Source organism: Aspergillus caelatus (assembly GCF_009193585.1).
Source record: "Aspergillus caelatus strain CBS 763.97 unplaced genomic scaffold BDV27scaffold_103, whole genome shotgun sequence".
NCBI classification, from domain to species: domain Eukaryota; kingdom Fungi; phylum Ascomycota; class Eurotiomycetes; order Eurotiales; family Aspergillaceae; genus Aspergillus; species Aspergillus caelatus.
This window is the reverse complement of record NW_022475366.1, coordinates 68,175-86,097: the sequence shown is the minus strand read 5'-3', so window position 1 is coordinate 86,097 and position 17,923 is coordinate 68,175. Positions and strand designations below refer to the sequence as shown.

General features: G+C 49.4%; 8 protein-coding genes across 8 annotated transcripts; 5 read left to right on the top strand and 3 right to left on the bottom strand.

Annotated features, from left to right (window-relative positions):
• Positions 1-250: 250 nt before the first annotated feature.
• Positions 251-2,965, top strand: BDV27DRAFT_158402 (PSP1 family protein; the record flags this gene model as incomplete). Its single annotated transcript, XM_032072674.1, has 2 exons — positions 251-2,385; positions 2,443-2,965. 2 exons carry the CDS (start codon positions 251-253, stop codon positions 2,963-2,965), a joined length of 2,658 nt encoding a protein of 885 aa, XP_031926950.1.
• Positions 2,966-3,076: 111 nt separating this feature from the next.
• Positions 3,077-3,507, top strand: BDV27DRAFT_3326 (uncharacterized protein). Its single transcript, XM_032076358.1, has one exon. The coding sequence runs from the start codon at positions 3,187-3,189 to the stop codon at positions 3,409-3,411; it is 225 nt and encodes a 74-aa protein (XP_031926949.1). The 5' UTR covers positions 3,077-3,186; the 3' UTR covers positions 3,412-3,507.
• Positions 3,508-4,064: 557 nt separating this feature from the next.
• Positions 4,065-5,715, top strand: BDV27DRAFT_129366 (60S ribosomal protein eL15). The gene is made up of 4 exons (XM_032067177.1): positions 4,065-4,380; positions 4,579-4,735; positions 4,810-5,036; positions 5,099-5,715. Exons 1-4 carry the CDS (start codon positions 4,294-4,296, stop codon positions 5,237-5,239), a joined length of 612 nt encoding a protein of 203 aa, XP_031926948.1. The 5' UTR covers positions 4,065-4,293; the 3' UTR covers positions 5,240-5,715.
• A 260-nt stretch (positions 5,716-5,975) lies between these two features.
• BDV27DRAFT_3291 (HECT-type E3 ubiquitin-protein ligase) lies at positions 5,976-10,475 on the top strand. The gene is made up of 3 exons (XM_032076342.1): positions 5,976-7,008; positions 7,071-9,158; positions 9,208-10,475. The coding sequence occupies exons 1-3, from the start codon at positions 6,450-6,452 to the stop codon at positions 10,125-10,127; spliced, it is 3,567 nt and encodes a 1,188-aa protein (XP_031926947.1). The 5' UTR covers positions 5,976-6,449; the 3' UTR covers positions 10,128-10,475.
• A 1,250-nt stretch (positions 10,476-11,725) lies between these two features.
• BDV27DRAFT_3260 (zinc-dependent alcohol dehydrogenase family protein) lies at positions 11,726-13,553 on the top strand. The gene is made up of 8 exons (XM_032076334.1): positions 11,726-12,066; positions 12,129-12,198; positions 12,269-12,337; positions 12,400-12,415; positions 12,483-12,683; positions 12,739-12,884; positions 12,934-13,246; positions 13,298-13,553. Exons 1-8 carry the CDS (start codon positions 12,035-12,037, stop codon positions 13,489-13,491), a joined length of 1,041 nt encoding a protein of 346 aa, XP_031926946.1. The 5' UTR covers positions 11,726-12,034; the 3' UTR covers positions 13,492-13,553.
• Positions 13,554-13,704: 151 nt separating this feature from the next.
• BDV27DRAFT_129357 (uncharacterized protein) lies at positions 13,705-15,010 on the bottom strand. Its single transcript, XM_032067176.1, has 2 exons — positions 14,530-15,010; positions 13,705-14,405 (listed from the first exon to the last, which is right to left on the bottom strand). The coding sequence occupies exons 1-2, from the start codon at positions 14,907-14,909 to the stop codon at positions 13,955-13,957; spliced, it is 831 nt and encodes a 276-aa protein (XP_031926945.1). The 5' UTR covers positions 14,910-15,010; the 3' UTR covers positions 13,705-13,954.
• Positions 15,011-15,417: 407 nt separating this feature from the next.
• BDV27DRAFT_3240 (uncharacterized protein) lies at positions 15,418-16,521 on the bottom strand. The gene is made up of 2 exons (XM_032076328.1): positions 16,371-16,521; positions 15,418-16,309 (listed from the first exon to the last, which is right to left on the bottom strand). Exon 2 carries the CDS (start codon positions 16,295-16,297, stop codon positions 15,560-15,562), a length of 738 nt encoding a protein of 245 aa, XP_031926944.1. The 5' UTR covers positions 16,298-16,309; positions 16,371-16,521; the 3' UTR covers positions 15,418-15,559.
• A 586-nt stretch (positions 16,522-17,107) lies between these two features.
• On the bottom strand, positions 17,108-17,896 carry BDV27DRAFT_3242 (uncharacterized protein). The gene has a single exon (XM_032076329.1). The coding sequence runs from the start codon at positions 17,684-17,686 to the stop codon at positions 17,273-17,275; it is 414 nt and encodes a 137-aa protein (XP_031926943.1). The 5' UTR covers positions 17,687-17,896; the 3' UTR covers positions 17,108-17,272.
• Between the last annotated feature and the right edge of the window lie 27 nt (positions 17,897-17,923).

The window sequence follows — 17,923 nt, the reverse complement described above, 5'->3', positions numbered from 1 at the left end:
TCAGCATATAACCGCTGATCTTGATCTTACAAAGCCTGGGTGAGTAACCTGTGTACCTCCTAGCCACTGGTTGATAGCACCGTGCTGTTGCGAATCTAAAAGACAGCCCTCCTTGTTCCTAGCCACAGCATACTGCATGCATTGCTAACTTCTTGTTCCTAGGTCTCTCCTTGTCTTTATAACTTAGAAGTCTGGCAGAACTTGCTTTTTTCTGCAATTAGGGAGGGACTCCTTCAACTTCTATAACACTATGGCTGCGCAAGCCAATAAGCCGGTGCAGGCAATCAAGTCTAGCACTTCTTCCACCCCAAATGCTACTGCTTCTGTCAGACTGGAGAAAACGCACCCAGGTGTTCGCCGCTCGACGCCTGATTCGGAGGCGTTGGCGTCGTCCGATGACGACGTGGAACACACGCAGGTTACATCTACATCTACTATTGCACCCGTTCCAAAGCCTGCACGTCGTACTTCGTGGCTCAATGAAGTGCCTGCCAATATTCACCGAAAGGCTTCTTTAACTAGCACTGGCCCCCTGTCCTCCGGCGCTTCAAACCCGACTAGTCCCGCGACCGACCAGTCCGGATGGCCTAGCACGAGCCCCGTAATGAGTAGTTCCATCAGCTGGAATCACGTTGGGAGTGGCTCATTCCCATGGGGCACTGGAATTTGGAACACCGAATCTCGAAAAGAGCCACCACCTCGTCTGGCTGAAATCGTCCCGTCCCCCACTATGTCTAACCGTTCAACCGCAAGCAACTATTTTAATGACGAGTTGCTGAGCCCTACGACCCGCACGACATCTGGCGAATCGGCTATTCCTTTCTCAATTCCGCTGCACCCAACCCCTAAAACCTATCGTTCGCAGTCGTACTCGGTGGGCCAGTTAGATCCAGAATTTTTAAACCTAATGGCAAACAAGCCTGGTGCGACTTACTCCGGCGGCGCTCGCTCTCGAAATGGGGGTCAGTTTTCTGCGTTGCAGCATCGCTCATCCCGGCCTAGTCTTCTCGAGTTGGGTCATGATCCTGCTACCCTTGGTCGGGTCCGCGAAGACGATGACGGCGAGGATGGAAGCCCCAACGGCTCGGAACATAGTCTCAGCAACTACGCCAGTAATCAGGCCCGCACCATTGAACAACTGTCGCGAGAGAACGCTCTTCTGCGTCAGGCTGCCGGGCAGATGGATAGCAGCTTCCGAGACCGTGCTATGTCGTCCGCTTCCGCGACCGGCGGATACGTGGTTGGCGCAGGTGCTCATAACTTGCACCGCATCCGCGGTAGTGTCCCAGAAGAGGCAGATTTAGCAGTGGAAGATCTTGACGAAGTGGGCGATATCCCCGGCTACAACAGTATCCATGGCAGTGCCAGGAGAAGGTTTTCTGAGCACTCGGCCAACCTTGAAAAACAATTTCCACCGTTCACTTCACTGGAAAACCGGGCTCTGGATAATGCCAGGAAGGCCCACTGGCAAACCTCCCTCGGCTTTGGCAGTATGGCCGATATTCCTCAGAGTCGACGGCACTCTTTTGCCGATATCCCTATTCGGCACGGTTCTATTTCTGGTGAATCACAAGTAATCGCAACCTCGAGACCTGGGATTGGAGACCGGGAGGATAGCTATGTTGGTGTCACTGAACCTGCCCTTTCAAACGCGCAAGGCCAGAATCGTGAGTATTATCGTGTTCATATGGCTCCTCGTCCCGAAGAGCATGAAATGGAAACGGAGTATTTACGAGCTCGTCAATTTGCAGAATCCTACTTTGCTCGAGATCAAGCTCTTCGTGCTGCCGAGGCTCCCTCCGCAGTGCCGACATCCCTTCACCAAGCATATACGATGCCGACTGCCTATGCCCGCCACCAGGCAGGCCTCGCGCATTCACACCAAAACCAGCTTCTTTACATTGTGACGTTCAAGTGCCACCGTGCGGATGTTTTCTACATCCAAGAAGACACGGGCCTTCAAGTGAAACCTGGCGATTTAGTCATCGTCGAAGCCGACCGCGGCACCGACCTCGGAACCATCCAACATGCCAACGTTTCCATGCAAAGGGCCCGTGAACTGAAACAACAGTATGCTGAAGAACATTACAAATGGTTGATGATGTTTTCTAGACAAGGTCAGAGTGGAGCGGCCAATGTCATCAGTCCCTCGGGGGGGTTGAACAGCCGAAGCGCCATTGGTGGCATGGGTCCTCATGGTCCTCATGGAGTGCAGGAATCGGCTGCAGATATAAAGCCAAAGTTGATCAAGAGACTTGCTCAGAACCATGAGATTTTAACATTGCGTGATAAAGAAGGCAACGAGGCGAAGGCCAAGCGGGTCTGCCAGCAGAAAGTTGCAGAACATCGGCTCAACATGGAGATACTTGATGCGGAATTCCAAATGTCAGTATCGTATAAGAATTACTATGGATGACTCTTGATGCTAATAAATTTCTACAGGGATTGGAAGAAGCTTACTTTTTATTATTTCGCGGACTCATATATCAACTTCAACTCTCTTGTGACTGATTTATTCAAGATATACAAGACTAGGATTTGGATGTCAGCCATCAATCCGGCTTCGTTTGTCACGCCCCCAACTGCTGGCTTGCAGCCTCCAAACCCTCTGGGCTACAATAACGAGAACCAGACAGACCGATCTCATCACCCAGAAAGCAGGGCATACGGCCATGCTCGTGACGGGGTTGATAGAGAAGCTATTGCCAACCAGATGGGTGCGTTGCGTAACGCATACACAGAGTCCTATCAACCTTTCGCGCAGGGTCTTCGCCAGCCGGAATCTGGTTTGGGTGCGCTCGCTACTGGTGACCCTTTTTCTCCCTACTCACCCACAGCGTATGGTGGCTTAGAGTCTAGCTATGTTGATTATGCGACTAGTCCTGGGACAGCTGCTGGTCCTCGCATTCACCAGTCTCATGCAGATTGGGCGGGCCGCTTCCAGGGACTGTCTCTAGGTTCTTGAGGCTGACCATATGCCCTGCTGTTCGCATAGTGGTGTGTCTCATGAGCTTGAGAAGAAGAGTGTTCGATTATGGAAACAGTCTATTCTAACGATGTCTTTACATTCTTTCAGTCTTCTCCGAAGCGTTACATGTTTGCGAACAAAGCCTCACCTGCTGCACACGTTCGTTCCTATATTGGGCTTAGTGGACAGAGCGAAGTAGCGCAAGACAGCTATTCGTTATGCCATTCCTTCCAGTATTTTCACACACACCCCTCTTCCCACGTCACACATGCTTCCTTCAGCTAAGACTTCGACTAAATCCTCATGCTTGCCTTGTATCACATCATCCCCTAATTCCCCGCCACTCTTTATCTACCCTATTCCCCTTTGCCTGTAATGTGTCTTTTTTTTTTTTTCTTTCTTTTTCCTATTTTTTCATTTCTTTTCGCCTGTTAAAGAATTAGAAAATGCATGTCACGGATCAACGGAGATAATGATCTGTCGCTAGTGCTGATACCTAATAGACTTTCAGCTTCATGACCTAAATGCTTGATTGCTTGAATTTGATTTCCAAGATGTTCTCAGGAGTTGGCGCGATTTTCCTGTTTGTACTCGCAAATGTTCTTTTCCTTTCTTTTAGCTGCTGTACTATCCTGCTATCTGTGTTTTGGTTGAATCTCGTCGTAGTAGTAGTGGATGAGGCGATACTTATCGGAAATGGTTCTAAGTTCTGTCGACTTCATTGAGAGCGTGGAGAATAGGTGTCTACAATACGAGGGGATAGTGAATACATGGTTTGACAGATTGTATCTTTGAAGTTATCAATATCTACTATGAGGATTGTATCCCTCCACTAAATGAGACTGGCAAGGAGAATAGTGAGCCCTGCTTTACTGTAGCAGAAAGCTAAGTGGTTTCGTCACAAGAGCAACTTTGGTTGCCTTAATTTTACGGCTTTAGGGTTACACAGTCCATACTACTAGAACGATATCAAGGCCAAAAAAATTTTTTTGGCTTTTTTTTTTCTTTCTTTTACTCTAACCATTTTCGGCTCTTGGCGGATCTTTGACACCTCAGGCATTTACAAGGGCTTGCATGGACGCTGGTTGGTGGATGCGGAAGATCTCGCCTAATTTCCTAGCGTCCCACACACAACCTCGTTGAAGAGATCTCGTTCTTTCACCACCTCAGCAGTGACTTCGACGACAACAGACGACCTGCCACCGCCGACAAGGTATGTTTATAATACCCAGCTCTTCCTGAGTTCTCAAGACGATTTCGCCAACGGCTTTGGAATTATCGGGAGCCATCAATTCTCTAACGCTGACGTTTCCGTGTCCTTCAAGATGGGTGCCCTCAAGTACGTGGAAGAAATCCAGAAGAAGAAGCAGTCCGATGTGGTCCGCTTCCTTCTCCGTGTCCGTTGCTGGGAGGTGAGAATCCCCCCCTCAATATCGATCATTTAACATCCCGCCGGATACTCGTGTGCTATGCCATAGGATACCTTTTTTTCAGAGGGTGTTACTGGGCGGCTCGATACGATCTTTTTTCGCCGGCGGATGGATGTGGCACATTCTTTCGTGTGTCTTGCTATACACTCGTTGAACTTTGCTGAGAGTGCATCAATATAGCTCCGTCAGCTGAACGCTATCCACCGTGCTTCCCGTCCTTCTCGCCCCGACAAGGCTCGTCGTCTCGGATACAAGGCCAAGCAGGGCTATGTTGTCTACCGTATCCGTGTGAGACGCGGTGGCCGCAAGAGGCCCGCACCCAAGGGTGCCACCTACGGTATGCAGAAGATTCCCTATCAGAATTGCGAAGGACGTCAGGAAGGGAAAGGGCTAAACAGTTTTCGATTGTAGGCAAGCCCACCAACCAGGGTATCAACCAGCTCAAGTACCAGCGTGCCCTCCGTGCTACCGCTGAGGAGCGTGTTGGCCGCCGTTGCGCCAACTTGCGTGTCCTGAACTCCTACTGGATCAACCAGGACTCTACCTATAAGTACTTCGAGGTTATCCTTGTCGATCCCCAGCACAAGGCCATCCGCCGTGATGCCCGCATCAACTGGATCTGCAATGCTGTCCACAAGGTTCGTTTCTCCTGCCCAGTGCTCTCTAGGAGACTAGTACTAATATAAATTTCTGCGAACAGCACCGCGAGGCTCGTGGTCTTACCGCCACTGGCAAGAAGTCCCGTGGTATCAACAAGGGCCACCGCTACAACAACACCAAGGCTGGCCGCCGCCACACCTGGAAGCTCCACAACACCCAGAGCTACTGGAGATACCGTTAAGCGTAGTTTGGTGGATAGCTGGGGTTGTGTGTCGTGGAAAAAATCTCATTCTGAGGATGTGTTTATCTCGATCAAAACTCGCTTCTATGACTATATCCTTGCAATGGGTGCGAGCATAATGCAACAGATCTTTCGGATCGGATGTTAGCAAAAATTTTTTCACTGGTTCAATTTTTATATTCCCCTAACGAAGTATGACTATTTCTGTTCAACCGCATGGAGCATCTCGTAGGTCACGTAATGGGCAAGAGGGCCTGAAACCAATTCAGCATACTGGCATATCACTTTGCAATGGCATGAATAGGAAGAAGCTGTGAGGTAAGTTTGCTCCAAGGAGAATGAATCTCCGCAATTACCTCTGGCGGATGGAGAAGCAGAAGTAGATGGGCGGCTAGCGAATATGGTGTTTCAATTGCGAGACAGGTTTAATTGCACAGTGACACCCGTCCAATTAATTAAGCATAGCTTGATATCTGTAGCGGGGATTGACAGTTAGTGAGGTGCGCAGGTTTTCCCGTTATGGAGACCTTTCAAGACGCCGAAAATAGTAGCATCAGCGTCACATTGGCGCCCAACTACTTGCCCCGGCGTTCATGGACCGGCCACTCATAGGGCAAAGTCAGCCTAGGAAGGTGGGTTGCCTAAGGCAGCCTGTCCCCTCCGGATTGCAACTTACAACTACGGAGTAAGTCACGGTTTCACCTCCCTATGCGACCTCCCTAATCCGTCGTGCTTTCTCTACTACTACTTCAAATATTGCCTCACTAGTCCAACCGGTGCTTCCTTTTCTTTTCTTTTCTTTTCTTTTTACCTGCAGGTTTTGTCTTTGCTTGTACAACATACTACTTTCTCCCCTCCCTCCCCCTTCTCCCCCATTCTTGTTTACTTACTCAAGCAACGAACTACAATACTAGAATCTCCACTTCGGTTGGTGGACTACACTCTTAACCTTTTTCCTTCCATGCCAAAGTTAGGTAGTGCACCATCGTTTATTTCTCGGCAGTATCCGGTCCCGGTTATTACTACTAGTTCTACTTGACCTGGAACTGCGAAACGTGACCCCCCTGCTGCATCTTTTCGAACCACATCTCTGGGCGACAACCAAGATCTTGTTCCCTCTCATATCGTCCACCCACCCGGTAACTTTCGTTCCATTACCGGGATCAAATAAACTCAACAGCAAAAGTATTAATTTAACAAATGCGCCCATATGCCGCCGCGGACTACACGTAATCCATCCCACCCTTCAACTTTACATCCAAATGTCGTCGATTTAAATGCGCCCCTCCCTCCTTTGCCGACGGAGAGGGGCGCCCCATCGTCATTGCCCCATGAAGCTCAATTTCCGCCCTCCATGGTCGCAAATCTGGCAACCTCGCCGCCACACCATTTTCAGCGTCGAGGACATTCTCGCTCGATCAGCCATCCATTCCCATCGCCATTTTCCAGCAGAAGACGAAACAAGTCGATATCCAAGCGCGACTTTCTAGATTCCGACGACGATGACGACGAGGTCACGTATTTACCCGATCCCCTTTCCAGTAGCCCTCGGAAAGGCGCCCCGCGTTTGTCGCCCGGGGAGGAGTTGACGACGGGGAAGTGCATGACATGCAACTGCTCTGTCCGATGGCCCCGGAACCTCAATGTCTTTCGATGTACAGAATGCCTCACCGTCAATGATTTGGAACCGCAAAGAGGGTCCACCGAGTCGAGCGGGCATGCTCATCCAGGGAAGGACGACAAGCCATTGCCGACAATACCCAGGAAAGGTGCGCTGTAGCGTCTAACATTCTTCAATGCTTGTTGTCTAACTTCAGTCTGTATGATTTAGCTATTCCATTGTCCGTTGAACGAACGAAGGCTATCATCGATGAATGCATTTCGAGCTATCTCCGACAACTCTTGGATGGGCGGGGCCCACGAGCATGCCCCGGGGGAAGCCAGGCGGATAGGCATACCAACGGACAAGACGAAAATTCATCAAGATCCCCAGGTAAACCATCTGGGTATCTCACCGAACCCCGGCCGGTGGATCCTCGGGGTCGTAGTGCGTCAGCGTCCAGTAGGTCTGGACAGCCGGATGTGATGAATGGTACGGCAAATTACTTGAAACCTAATGCTGCTCCGTTTTCGTTACAAACCGAAGGAAGAGATTCTCATATGAGAAATCGGGATGTACAAAACACGCCAAAAAGAGACCGTTCTCCACGTGAAGCTGGGCGACCATGCGATTATGCAGCCAGAGATAAGCCAAGTCGCCCTTACATATTTAGGGCGGTAGAAGAGTATATCATAACTTCATTCAAAGGCTGCGATTGCCTCAACAGCTCCTTCACTACGACACAACATACACCACCGTCTACAAGTGAGTGCAGCCCGCCTAAACAAAAACCGGATAATAGTGTTACGCATGCACATCCGGTATTTGAACCAGATGCAAAGACTCTTCTCTTAGGAGATTTAGCCGAAAATTCCTCCTGGTGGATGAACGAAACCGAACAAATTAGATCTCATCACCTGAAAGAAAAACCAGCTAGTTCTGCAAGAGCTGTCAGCTCCAGGAGTCCCCGTATCAATTGGGCTGAACTGGCACACTGGTACCAGTTGATCATGACGGCAGGAACGTCATGGGTCGAACAGTGGTCAGGGCTGAAGCCTCTTGACGTCCGTGACGGAGATGATTGTACGAGAAATAAGAGGTGGGATGCTGTGGATATGAGCCTCATTGAAAGAGACTTCATGGAGTCGCGCTTGCACCTGCACAGGACACTTATGAAAGCTACCGAGAATCTCTTGAAGCGGCCCCGGCGGCCTTTGAAGAGACCGGAGGATGTTAGGTTCCTCTTGATGCTCCTGGTGAATCCATTGATATACTCGTCGAGTCAGCATGTCGCGCTCCACCCTGGAGCCGCTTCTGCAGCCCGTAGTGACAGAAGACCATCTAATACGAAAGATACCGGTCATAGACCAGTGCCTCCTGATATCAAATCTCCCTCCAGACATCGGAGCGGAGGACCTGGTTACCACTCCGGCATCGTCAAGCGGATACTGGGTTTGTTAGCGAACCTACCTAATGACTGCCATCACTATCTTGTTTCTTGGTTTTCGCGGTTTTCAGCCGGGCAATTTGAAAAGCTTGTCGATCTCGTCGGCAGCTTCGTGACGTATCGCTTGACTCGTCAACATGGGCGGAAACGCAGCGAGTCTGCACAGCATGATGACGATTTAGTCCCAAGCTTTTCCAGCGCCGCCGGCAATACGCCAGCGGAATTGCACGCGGCCATTAATGGGAGAAGCACCAATAAACAGGCCACCGAGAAACGTGATCAGCCGGTGGTCTATAGTGACGACTGGCAGCTTCGGGCAGCAGCCAGAGTAATGTCACTTCTTTTCACTGCCAATAACGCGAACATTGCTCGCAAGCCGGATGGAATACTCGGTCAGGAAGCAGGTCCTGCGGCCAAACCTCAAGGATACCGACGAGGGCAAATTGTTCCAGTCAGCGCATTCTATAATACGTTGCTAGACTACTCGGACCTTGTGGCTGATTTTGAAGCCTGGGAGTCAAAGAGCACGAAGTTCTCTTTCTGTCAATACCCATTCTTCCTTAGCATCTGGGCTAAGATTCATATACTTGAGCACGATGCACGTCGGCAAATGGAAGTCAAGGCCCGCGAAGCCTTCTTCAATAGCATATTGAGTCGGAAAGCGATCAGCCAGTATCTTTTGTTAAGAGTGCGACGCGATTGTTTAGTCGATGACAGCCTCCGAAGTGTTAGTGAAGTTGTAGGTTCGAGTCAAGAAGAGATCAAGAAGGGCCTCCGTATAGAATTTGTCGGTGAAGAGGGTGTGGACGCAGGCGGTCTCCGCAAGGAATGGTTCTTGCTGTTAGTCCGGGAGATCTTTGACCCTCATCACGGTAAGACAATCGTTGACCATGATTCGTATTTGTATTAACATGTATGCAGGACTTTTCATCTACGACGAAGACTCGCAGTTTTGTTATTTCAATCCGTACTGCTTTGAATCATCGGAACAGTTCTTTTTGGTCGGAGTTCTACTGGGACTAGCCATCTACAACTCCACAATTCTTGATATAAACCTTCCCCCTTTCGCGTTCAAGAAACTTTTGGCTGCGGCGCCGCAAACGACTGGACCACAGCCTGCAACAACACGGTCGACTTACAAGTGTAACCTCGATGACCTGGCTGAGTATCGACCTGCACTTGCAAAGGGCCTCCGAGCCCTTCTGGATTTCGAAGGAGATGTTGCGGAGACCTTCTGTTATGACTTCGTCTCTCAAATGGATCGCTATGGTGAAGTAGTTGCGGTGCCGCTCTGTGCTGGGGGCGACAAGCGGCCTGTTACAAATGCGAACCGACGGGAGTTTGTAGACTTGTATGTTCATTACCTGTTGGATACGGCCGTTACCAGACAGTTCGAGCCCTTCAAGCGTGGCTTCTTCACTGTTTGTGGCGGTAATGCGTTATCCCTCTTTCGCCCTGAGGAGATTGAACTTCTAGTACGCGGCTCAGACGAACCGTTGGACGTGGTGTCCTTACGGGCAGTTGCTACGTATGACAACTGGTCGGACACCCGGCCAGAGATGGTGCCGGTTGTGCAGTGGTTCTGGGATTTCTTCGAGCACACACAGCCGCAGGCACAGCGAAAGATACTATCGTTTATTACAGGCAGTGATCGTATTCCAGCCATGGGGGCGACGAGTCTCGTAATCCGGGTGGCCTGTCTCGGAGACGACTCGTCGCGATTCCCAACTGCACGTACATGTTTTAATATGTTAGGGTTGTACCGGTATACTACACGGGAACAATTAGAGCAGAGGCTCTGGGGAGCAGTGCTCAACAGTGAGGGATTTGGACTGAAATAGACATGTCACTGGGCTGGTATCCCTGAGACGACTGGTTCTGACGTTCGTGATGACCATATTCCTATGCTAGAGGCGTTTATCCTCATTGGTTAAAATATAACTAATAGTTTTGCCTGTCCATTTGACTTGCTTTTTCCTTGCGAGTATCTCCATTGTACGGTATGGGTAGCATCAACTAGGAGGGATTTGAAACATAGACCGGGCCAGAACTGGGAAGTGATGCGTAATTCGATCAGGAGTAATGCACCGGCTGCAGTCGCCGTGCCCTCCGCTTTGCTGGGTTCTACTCGAACTGGATATATATTTCGTGTAAAATTAGGGTTTTCTCAAACTATGGGCGCCGGGGTCATACGACCTAAGCCACAAGCCACAAGCATCAACTCGAGCTACTCTGCATGTCCTGTTGGCAGTACTATTGCAACTGCTTTTAGGGATCTCGCTGTGGTCTTGTTGCCATTGACTGAAAACTCGCCTTGGCAGTACTTAATTTTTTTTTTTTTTCACTGTCTTCCCTTTCTGCCGTCCTAGAAGGGAAACCTACTCGAAATGCCATTATGCATACTAAGGCTTTAAATACTGTATCACCTGATGCGCTAATTCTGTCTTTTTCTTTTCTTTTCTTTTCTTTTTTTTTTTTTCGGGGACAACGAGAAAAAGCCTCTTGTTGACGAGAAGTGGCAGTAAGGACCAACCTAAGAGCTAAGGTTGTGGTGGGAAAAAATAAAAAAGTGGAGCAGCCGTGAAGTGTGTTTGCGGTTTGGATTTCCGGAGGAACATACGTACATACTGTGTACAAGCCCGCGCGTGTCCCCTGTTCCAGAACCATGGACGGTTCGGCGGATGATATCAGTAATTGTGGTGGTGGTGGTGGTGGTGGTGGTCAGGGTCCGGTGCCTCGAGAAAAGCTTCTGACATGGAAATCCAGCCTCAGCCCCATCAGGAACCAAATTGTTTCGATAGGGTGGTTCCTGGAGGTTCTCTCTCTTCTCCTTTCGCTGGCTTTCTCTCCTCGTGTGCCTTGTTTGGGGGTTTAATGAGGTTATATTTGCGGGACGCGAAGTGGGGGAGTGAAGTCATGGGACGACGATGCGAGTCTAGTGCACCCGTCCATACTCCATCGTACTAGTAGTAAGTAGGTAAATTGTTTTAGTCGTTTTTTGCTTGCGACGGACCGAGTGGGGCCGAGTTCTGGCTGATTCTATGAAGTCATTTCTGGTCTTGTCGTAGCTTTGACCCTCTTCCAATTTGTCTGTAGTTTTGTACTTGTTGTTCTCTAATAATCACCACCACACTAGACGGTAAGCGATAGTAGGTATTGTATCGAATGAAGAGAGTATCGTCCCTGGTCAGGTGCAGTATTAATGGGATAGGTTGGCCAAACAAGTGGTTAGAAATAAGGCATCGATACGACTAGGACCGAATTAGGCGCATCTTCCAGCGCTTTCTGACGTTTGAGAAACAGTCAACTGATGGGACCCACTCGTTGAGACCCCACCGGGATTGGCCGAATGGACCGGAGGACAGTGAACCTGGTAGGTAGTAGTAAGAAGTATAGTACGTACTGTGTACTGGATAGTAACAGGTGTTTGGACTCGTACCTCCTCCTCTTCCTCCTCCTCCTCCTCGGTGAAACTGACTACATTCCCCTCAGTTCCCCTCCATCCTCACGGCTCCAGCGATACATTCAAATATCTCCTCTTTCCCTCTCTTTCCCTCCTTTCCTCTCACTTTTCTTTCTTCATTATCATCCTCAGTCAATCGATCTTCATATCCTTAACCTGAGCACTTCCCTTCCGTACTTGTCTTTTCTCCCTCTTCGATATCCTTGTAAGAACCCCCTTCCTTGGCAATCAATCGACCATACAACAGGCAATCGCTGACTCTCTTTAGAACGACAATCATCCACCATGTCTCTTCCTCAGACCATGAAGGCTCTCAGGTAACGACTGACCCCTAGTGCCCTTGCCCGATCAATTGGTCAATGCTAATCATCCATATCAGATATGAGCAGCCTGAGAAGCATGCTGTTGTTGACGTTCCCCTTCCTCAGCTCCGTGACAATGATGTCCTGGTATGTGCTAGTTGTTTTTGGTAGTCATATGGCTGGTCGTGCAGAGTGGTTTGTTGACGGATTGCTATAGGTCAAGGTCAAGGCTTGCGGTGTTTGTGGTACTGACCTGCACATCCACGAGGGTCAATTCATTGCCAAGGTATGATTTCTAGCTGTCCACCCAACATCTAATCAATTGAGCCTTTGCTGATCCTGTGCTAGTTCCCCTTGGTTCCTGGTATGTCAAGGACTTCACGTCGCCATGTCACGTCGAGGTATACAAATATACTAATATGGGTGGTCAGGTCACGAAACTGTTGGTGTCGTTGCGGCTGTTGGCCCTAAGGTCAAAGGCTTCGAAGTCGGCGAGCGGGTCGTCGCCGACAACTCAGAACTCTGCGGTGAATGCTTCTACTGCCGCCGTGGAGACGAGTTGTTCTGTGAGCACTTCGAGGCTCACGGTGTCACCATGAACGGTGGCTTTGCCGAGTACTGCGCCTATCCTGGTAGGTAGTGGCAGAACCTCGGAACCACTGCCATGTCATCACTGACTCTCTATAGCTGGCAGGGTCTTCAAGATCAAGAACCTCTCTGACGTCGATGCCACCCTTCTAGAGCCCGCCTCGTGCGCTGCTCACGGTTTGGACAAGATCGCTCCTAAGATGGGCTCTTCCGTCCTATTGTTCGGTGCTGGTCCCACCGGCCTTGTAAGTTGATTTATATCCGAGAGACTGTTCCGCATCTAACATGCAACAGATCCTCGCTCAGTTGCTGCGCCAGTGCGGTGGATGCCGTGTTGTTGTAGCCGCTCCCGAAGGTCTGAAGATGGACCTGGCCAAGTCCCTCGAAGCTGGTGATGAATATGTCGCTCTGTCCCGTCAGGATCCTAGTGCACAGTTCGAGAAGCTGAAGAAGGAGAACCCCTACGGTTTCGACATTGTCGTGGAAGCCACCGGCAGTGTCAAGATCCTCGAAGACTCCATCAACTATGTCCGCCGCGGCGGTAAGCTTGTCGTGTACGGCGTGTACAACAACGAGGCCCGCGTCTCCTGGCCTCCCAGCAAGATCTGTAAGTAATTCTTCCACTCATGCAGTGAGCAACGACTAACACTTGGTGCAGTCGGCGATGAGATCACTATCCTCGGAAGTTTCTCCGAGACCTACAAGTTCCCCGCTGCTATTGACTACCTTGACTCCGGCAAGGTGAAGGTCAAGGGCATCGTGAACAAGGTGTTCAAGCTTGAAGAGTGGGAGCAGTGCCTGGAGTCGATGAGGAACAAGTCTGCTATCAAGGCGGCTATCACTTTTGACTAGATTCTTGTATATATAGATACCACCGATTTATGAGTAATGAATATTTATATGTGATGTACGGGGCTTTCCATCTTAAATAGTAGTGGGTTGAGGACCCTGAGGGCAACCCCCAAGGTACTGACTTTATCATGACGTTATTTACCCATCACCCGGGCCTGATCGTCACGGTTTAGTATAATCGATAACCAAGTGACATCTGAGTTCCATCTTAGAGCCTGATATCACATTAATTGCTAGTACACGATCACCACATTCATATATGATCTATCCACCTCAACCCTATATGGTACATGAAAGAACGCAAAGCTCCATATATTGTAACAAACAGAAAAAGTACAGACAAGCCAGCTTGCACAGGCTAACCATACCCAAGAAACATCCCAAGTAAAAGCTCAACTGTTGACATGGTACCATGCATAACCCCAAAGAAACAACAGCATGAAAAGGAAAAAACGAAACCAACTCAAGCAAACTTATCATGCTTCCCCCTAACCCTAACATCCAGCACCTCCTCATGAAAGTTCCCTTCCTTCCTTGCCTTCTTCAACCTCCTCACCTCATCATCATCCAGTCTCCTCCCGACAATCTCCTCCAACTCCTTCCGACTAATCTTCTCCTTCGCCTTCGTTTCCTTGCTGGCCTTAATCCGCGGCTTGAACCGCGCCTGCATGCGAATCCTCATCGTCGTCTCAAACGAGAGACTCGTCGCATCACCCCGAACCTCGACCACACTCCCACTCGCCGCCTTACTCGACTTCCCCTCCATAACAGAAACAAACGTCTCCTTATCACCACCACCAGTCTGCAGACAGAACGACCCAGGCACCTCGGACGGAATAACAACAAACGATTCCTGATGCGAAATAGCCGATGACGCGGCACTCAGAATTCCATAATTGTCGCAGCCCAAATACCTAATCTCAGACATTAGCCAACCTTTCCTTCATTCCCCCCTCAAAACGGGATAAGACAACAACAACAATAACAATAACAATAACAACCCCCAAAAGGAAAAGAACAAAAGAAAGGAAAACATACTTCCCATGCTGCCCCTTAAAACTAATACCCTCCGTGCCCGCAACCTTAGTCGCAACCCAAACCTGCCTAACATCATGCGGCTCTGCCGTACCCGGATCCCCCTCAATCAGATTCTCGATCTCGCTCGCGAAGACCTTCCCATTGGCATCGCTGGCTATGCAGGTCGGAGGGTCTGAGGGGAGAACGATGATGACGGGCCCCGCAATGTCCGAGGGTGCGTCCGCTGATACCCAGCTTTGGTCTTCGGCTGTGGATTCTTGCTCGGCGGTTTCTTCTTGCGTGGGTTTCGTGGTGGTGGTTGGTTTGCTCGGTGGGTAGGGCGCGCTGCGCTTTTTGGCCTTTTTGGGCTTGTCGCCCTTGAAGGTTAGTGGTTTTACCATTTCTTTTCTTTTGTTCCTTTTCTTTCTGGTTTTATTGTTTCGGAGGAAGGAGGAGGGAGGAAGGAGGAAGAGGAATTGAGGGGAGGTGATTTGGAGGTGGTCGTGTTTTGAGGTGTTGGAGGAGGTGAAGGAGTGCGTTTTGGTGGAGAAGATTTATTTTATCTTATCGATAAGCGCGTGGAGTGACGTAGACGGAGTACCTATACCCTAATGCATATTTTGAATACTATATTGAGCTGTCTAGTCAACTAGATAGTACATGGCGACTCTATTCTTATTTTTCGGGAGTTCTGAGTGTATACTATTCAAGTTGCATTCTATCCAAGGCGCATCGTTAACCTCGCTTGACTATGGTTAACTATTCTCTATGCCCCCGTACAAGATAACGATAACCAATATTATTTCATCGCTTGTAGCATAATAGAGAATAGCCCGAATCCTTTTCCTGAGCTGAATGTTATCTTTTGTTTTTATTCAAAGAAGCATGTTTAAGAGAAGATAGAATCCTCAAGACCCAAAATTAAAAGCTGAAGATCTATGTATTATATGATATGACCTATACCAAAAAACAAACAGCCAACCATGCAGGGTATCATAACGTATATCCATCAAATACAGCCACATAAACCAACCACTGAACAAAATCCAACTCAAGCCGAATTCGCCCTCCGCATCATGAAATCGCGATGAACTACTCTATTGGTGATAGGCGCCGGGTAATACCCTGGCGGCAAAACACTTTTCTTGCACATCGGACATAGACAGCTATTCCGCGTCAGCGACGCATCGATGCACTCGACATGGAAGATATGACCGCAGGTGAGTTCGCGGACAGTAGACTCATGCGGGACGAAGTCCTCGAGGCAGATGGCACATGTGGTTTGCGAGTGGCTCAATCTCTTAAGCTTGGGAGGGCGGCCTTTGGCACAGGCGTTGGTTGACAACGAACGGGACGGCGCGCTGGGGGAGTTGTCGGCATTGCCCGACAAGTGTTCCCCTCCCGACTCTTCATTTTCTTGGCTTTCTTTCTTGTCATCCCGTACCTCAGTCGCTGTGATGGTGTCGGGGCTCGTGTCTGTTTCCTCCTGTTTCTCTGTGCATTCTTGGAGTTCCTTGGACCGTAAAGAACTCTTGTCGTTGGGCTCAGTGGTGTCACCCAATGCGCTCCAATCCGGATATGTGTATATTGGCAGTGTATCTAAGATCTCCTGTGGGACTTTCATGAGGTGCAAACCCAACATCTCCATGTCTGCCTCTCCAGACTCAATCCTCTGTTGCAGCCTCTCCCGGCGCCTCTTCTGTACCAGTTGGTAGCAAAGTAAAACAATCATGCTGAGAACCAAAATTGTCCCTAGGATGGCAAGAATGAACCCCCAGAGACTGGGCATTTTACCTTGAGTCTTTTCTATGGACCACCTGTTAGCATTCGTCACGGATGAATAACCGGATTCTTAATCTTACCAAAATCAATAAGGCTAAGCAGCCGTATGTCAGACTGACCTGTCACAGATGCGGAAGCATTGTGACCATTGTGCGCATGGTTTGTGTTCCCCGGATACCACGCCAGCTGATTCATGAGGGTCACACCCGCCGGACCAGGGATCGCATACACGGGGAGGATATTTGGGTCCTTCCAATCATCACCGTCTCTCAATGACCACGTCGGATCTTCATTTGGTGGCGGTTTGGTATTGTTGCTCCCAGGCAAGAAGAATACCAGCGCATCGGAACCTACACGCTGCGAGGCGTTGATGAAGGACTCAGCACACTCAGCGTTCACCCACGGCGCAAGGCCAATGGTCTGGAACCTGAATCTATCCACGTCAGGATGCCGGGTGACATGGGTGGGTATGAATGGAGCGGTGAGATTGTTGCATGAATCCTCAACATCGAGACTAGGAACGAACAAGAGACCTCGTATTGGGGCATTCCCAGGAGTATCCTGGGAGGACAGTGTCTGAACCGTACCATCCACTACGAAGCGGAAGCTCGCGCTGTCCTGTCGTTCAATGTGAGAATTTCCTTTCACACAACATGTGGAGATTCTTGAGACGTACGTTGGCCGATGGAGTAGTGTTCGTCGCTCTCCCTGGACCTGGAAAGAGTGTGGCAGCCGTGGTGAGAGATTTCGCAGCAGCAGGCGGAGACATTGTTGGTGTTTTGTTTCTCGCATATACTGCGGAAGGTGGATTCAGTTCCAATCAACGGTGTCGAAGGCAATGGCACAGCGTTTTCGAAAGTAACAATCATATGGACCATACACATGGCGAAGCAACAAGAACTGCCTTACAACAGAAAAAAACTGCGGCTTAGAGATGAAACAAACAAAACATCTTGATTAAGTTGCGCGGTCGAGGAGAGATCTAAAGTATTGCGGCCAAATCAGGAATGTAAGGATTGAATTCGATGGTTTCAAGCGGAATGTCTGACAGGTCGCATGGTTGGCCGTGATGGTCGCTTCCACTGCTGACACACCCTATAAAGTGGTTGCGGTGAAGAGAAAAATTTTTCTCCCTGTCCTTGTATAGAGGTTGTATTCCTCCCTTGGATCCTGTTGAACCCGTCTTTTCTCCATGCCAGGGCCTTCGGGTTGCCGTTCGCAGTTGGACTGCATGACGTTTTCGGATATCTCCGCCGTCAGTGTGACGAGCCATACACATACCCACAACAAAAAAGGTACAAGAGAGACAAGAAAAAATGGAAGTAACGCACTTCGCCACCTGGAATGTTGACCAGTGAAGAAACCTATCTCGTAAAATAGATAAGAATGCGACCATCCATCCAAGTAGTATGTATGTGCATCCCTAGCGAGCGGCATAGGGCGAGCAGAGCCACCTGCATTGCATTATTGGTGGCTTTGATTTGCAGGAGGGACTATGAAGCGTCTAGGCATGATACCCATAGGTGTAACACGGGCCAACTCTTGGTAATACTGGCAGCATTGGCAGATAAACAGTAGTATTTCAGTTTAGTATGTTGAAATGAAGAGTCTCCACTTGCCAATCGCTTACTAT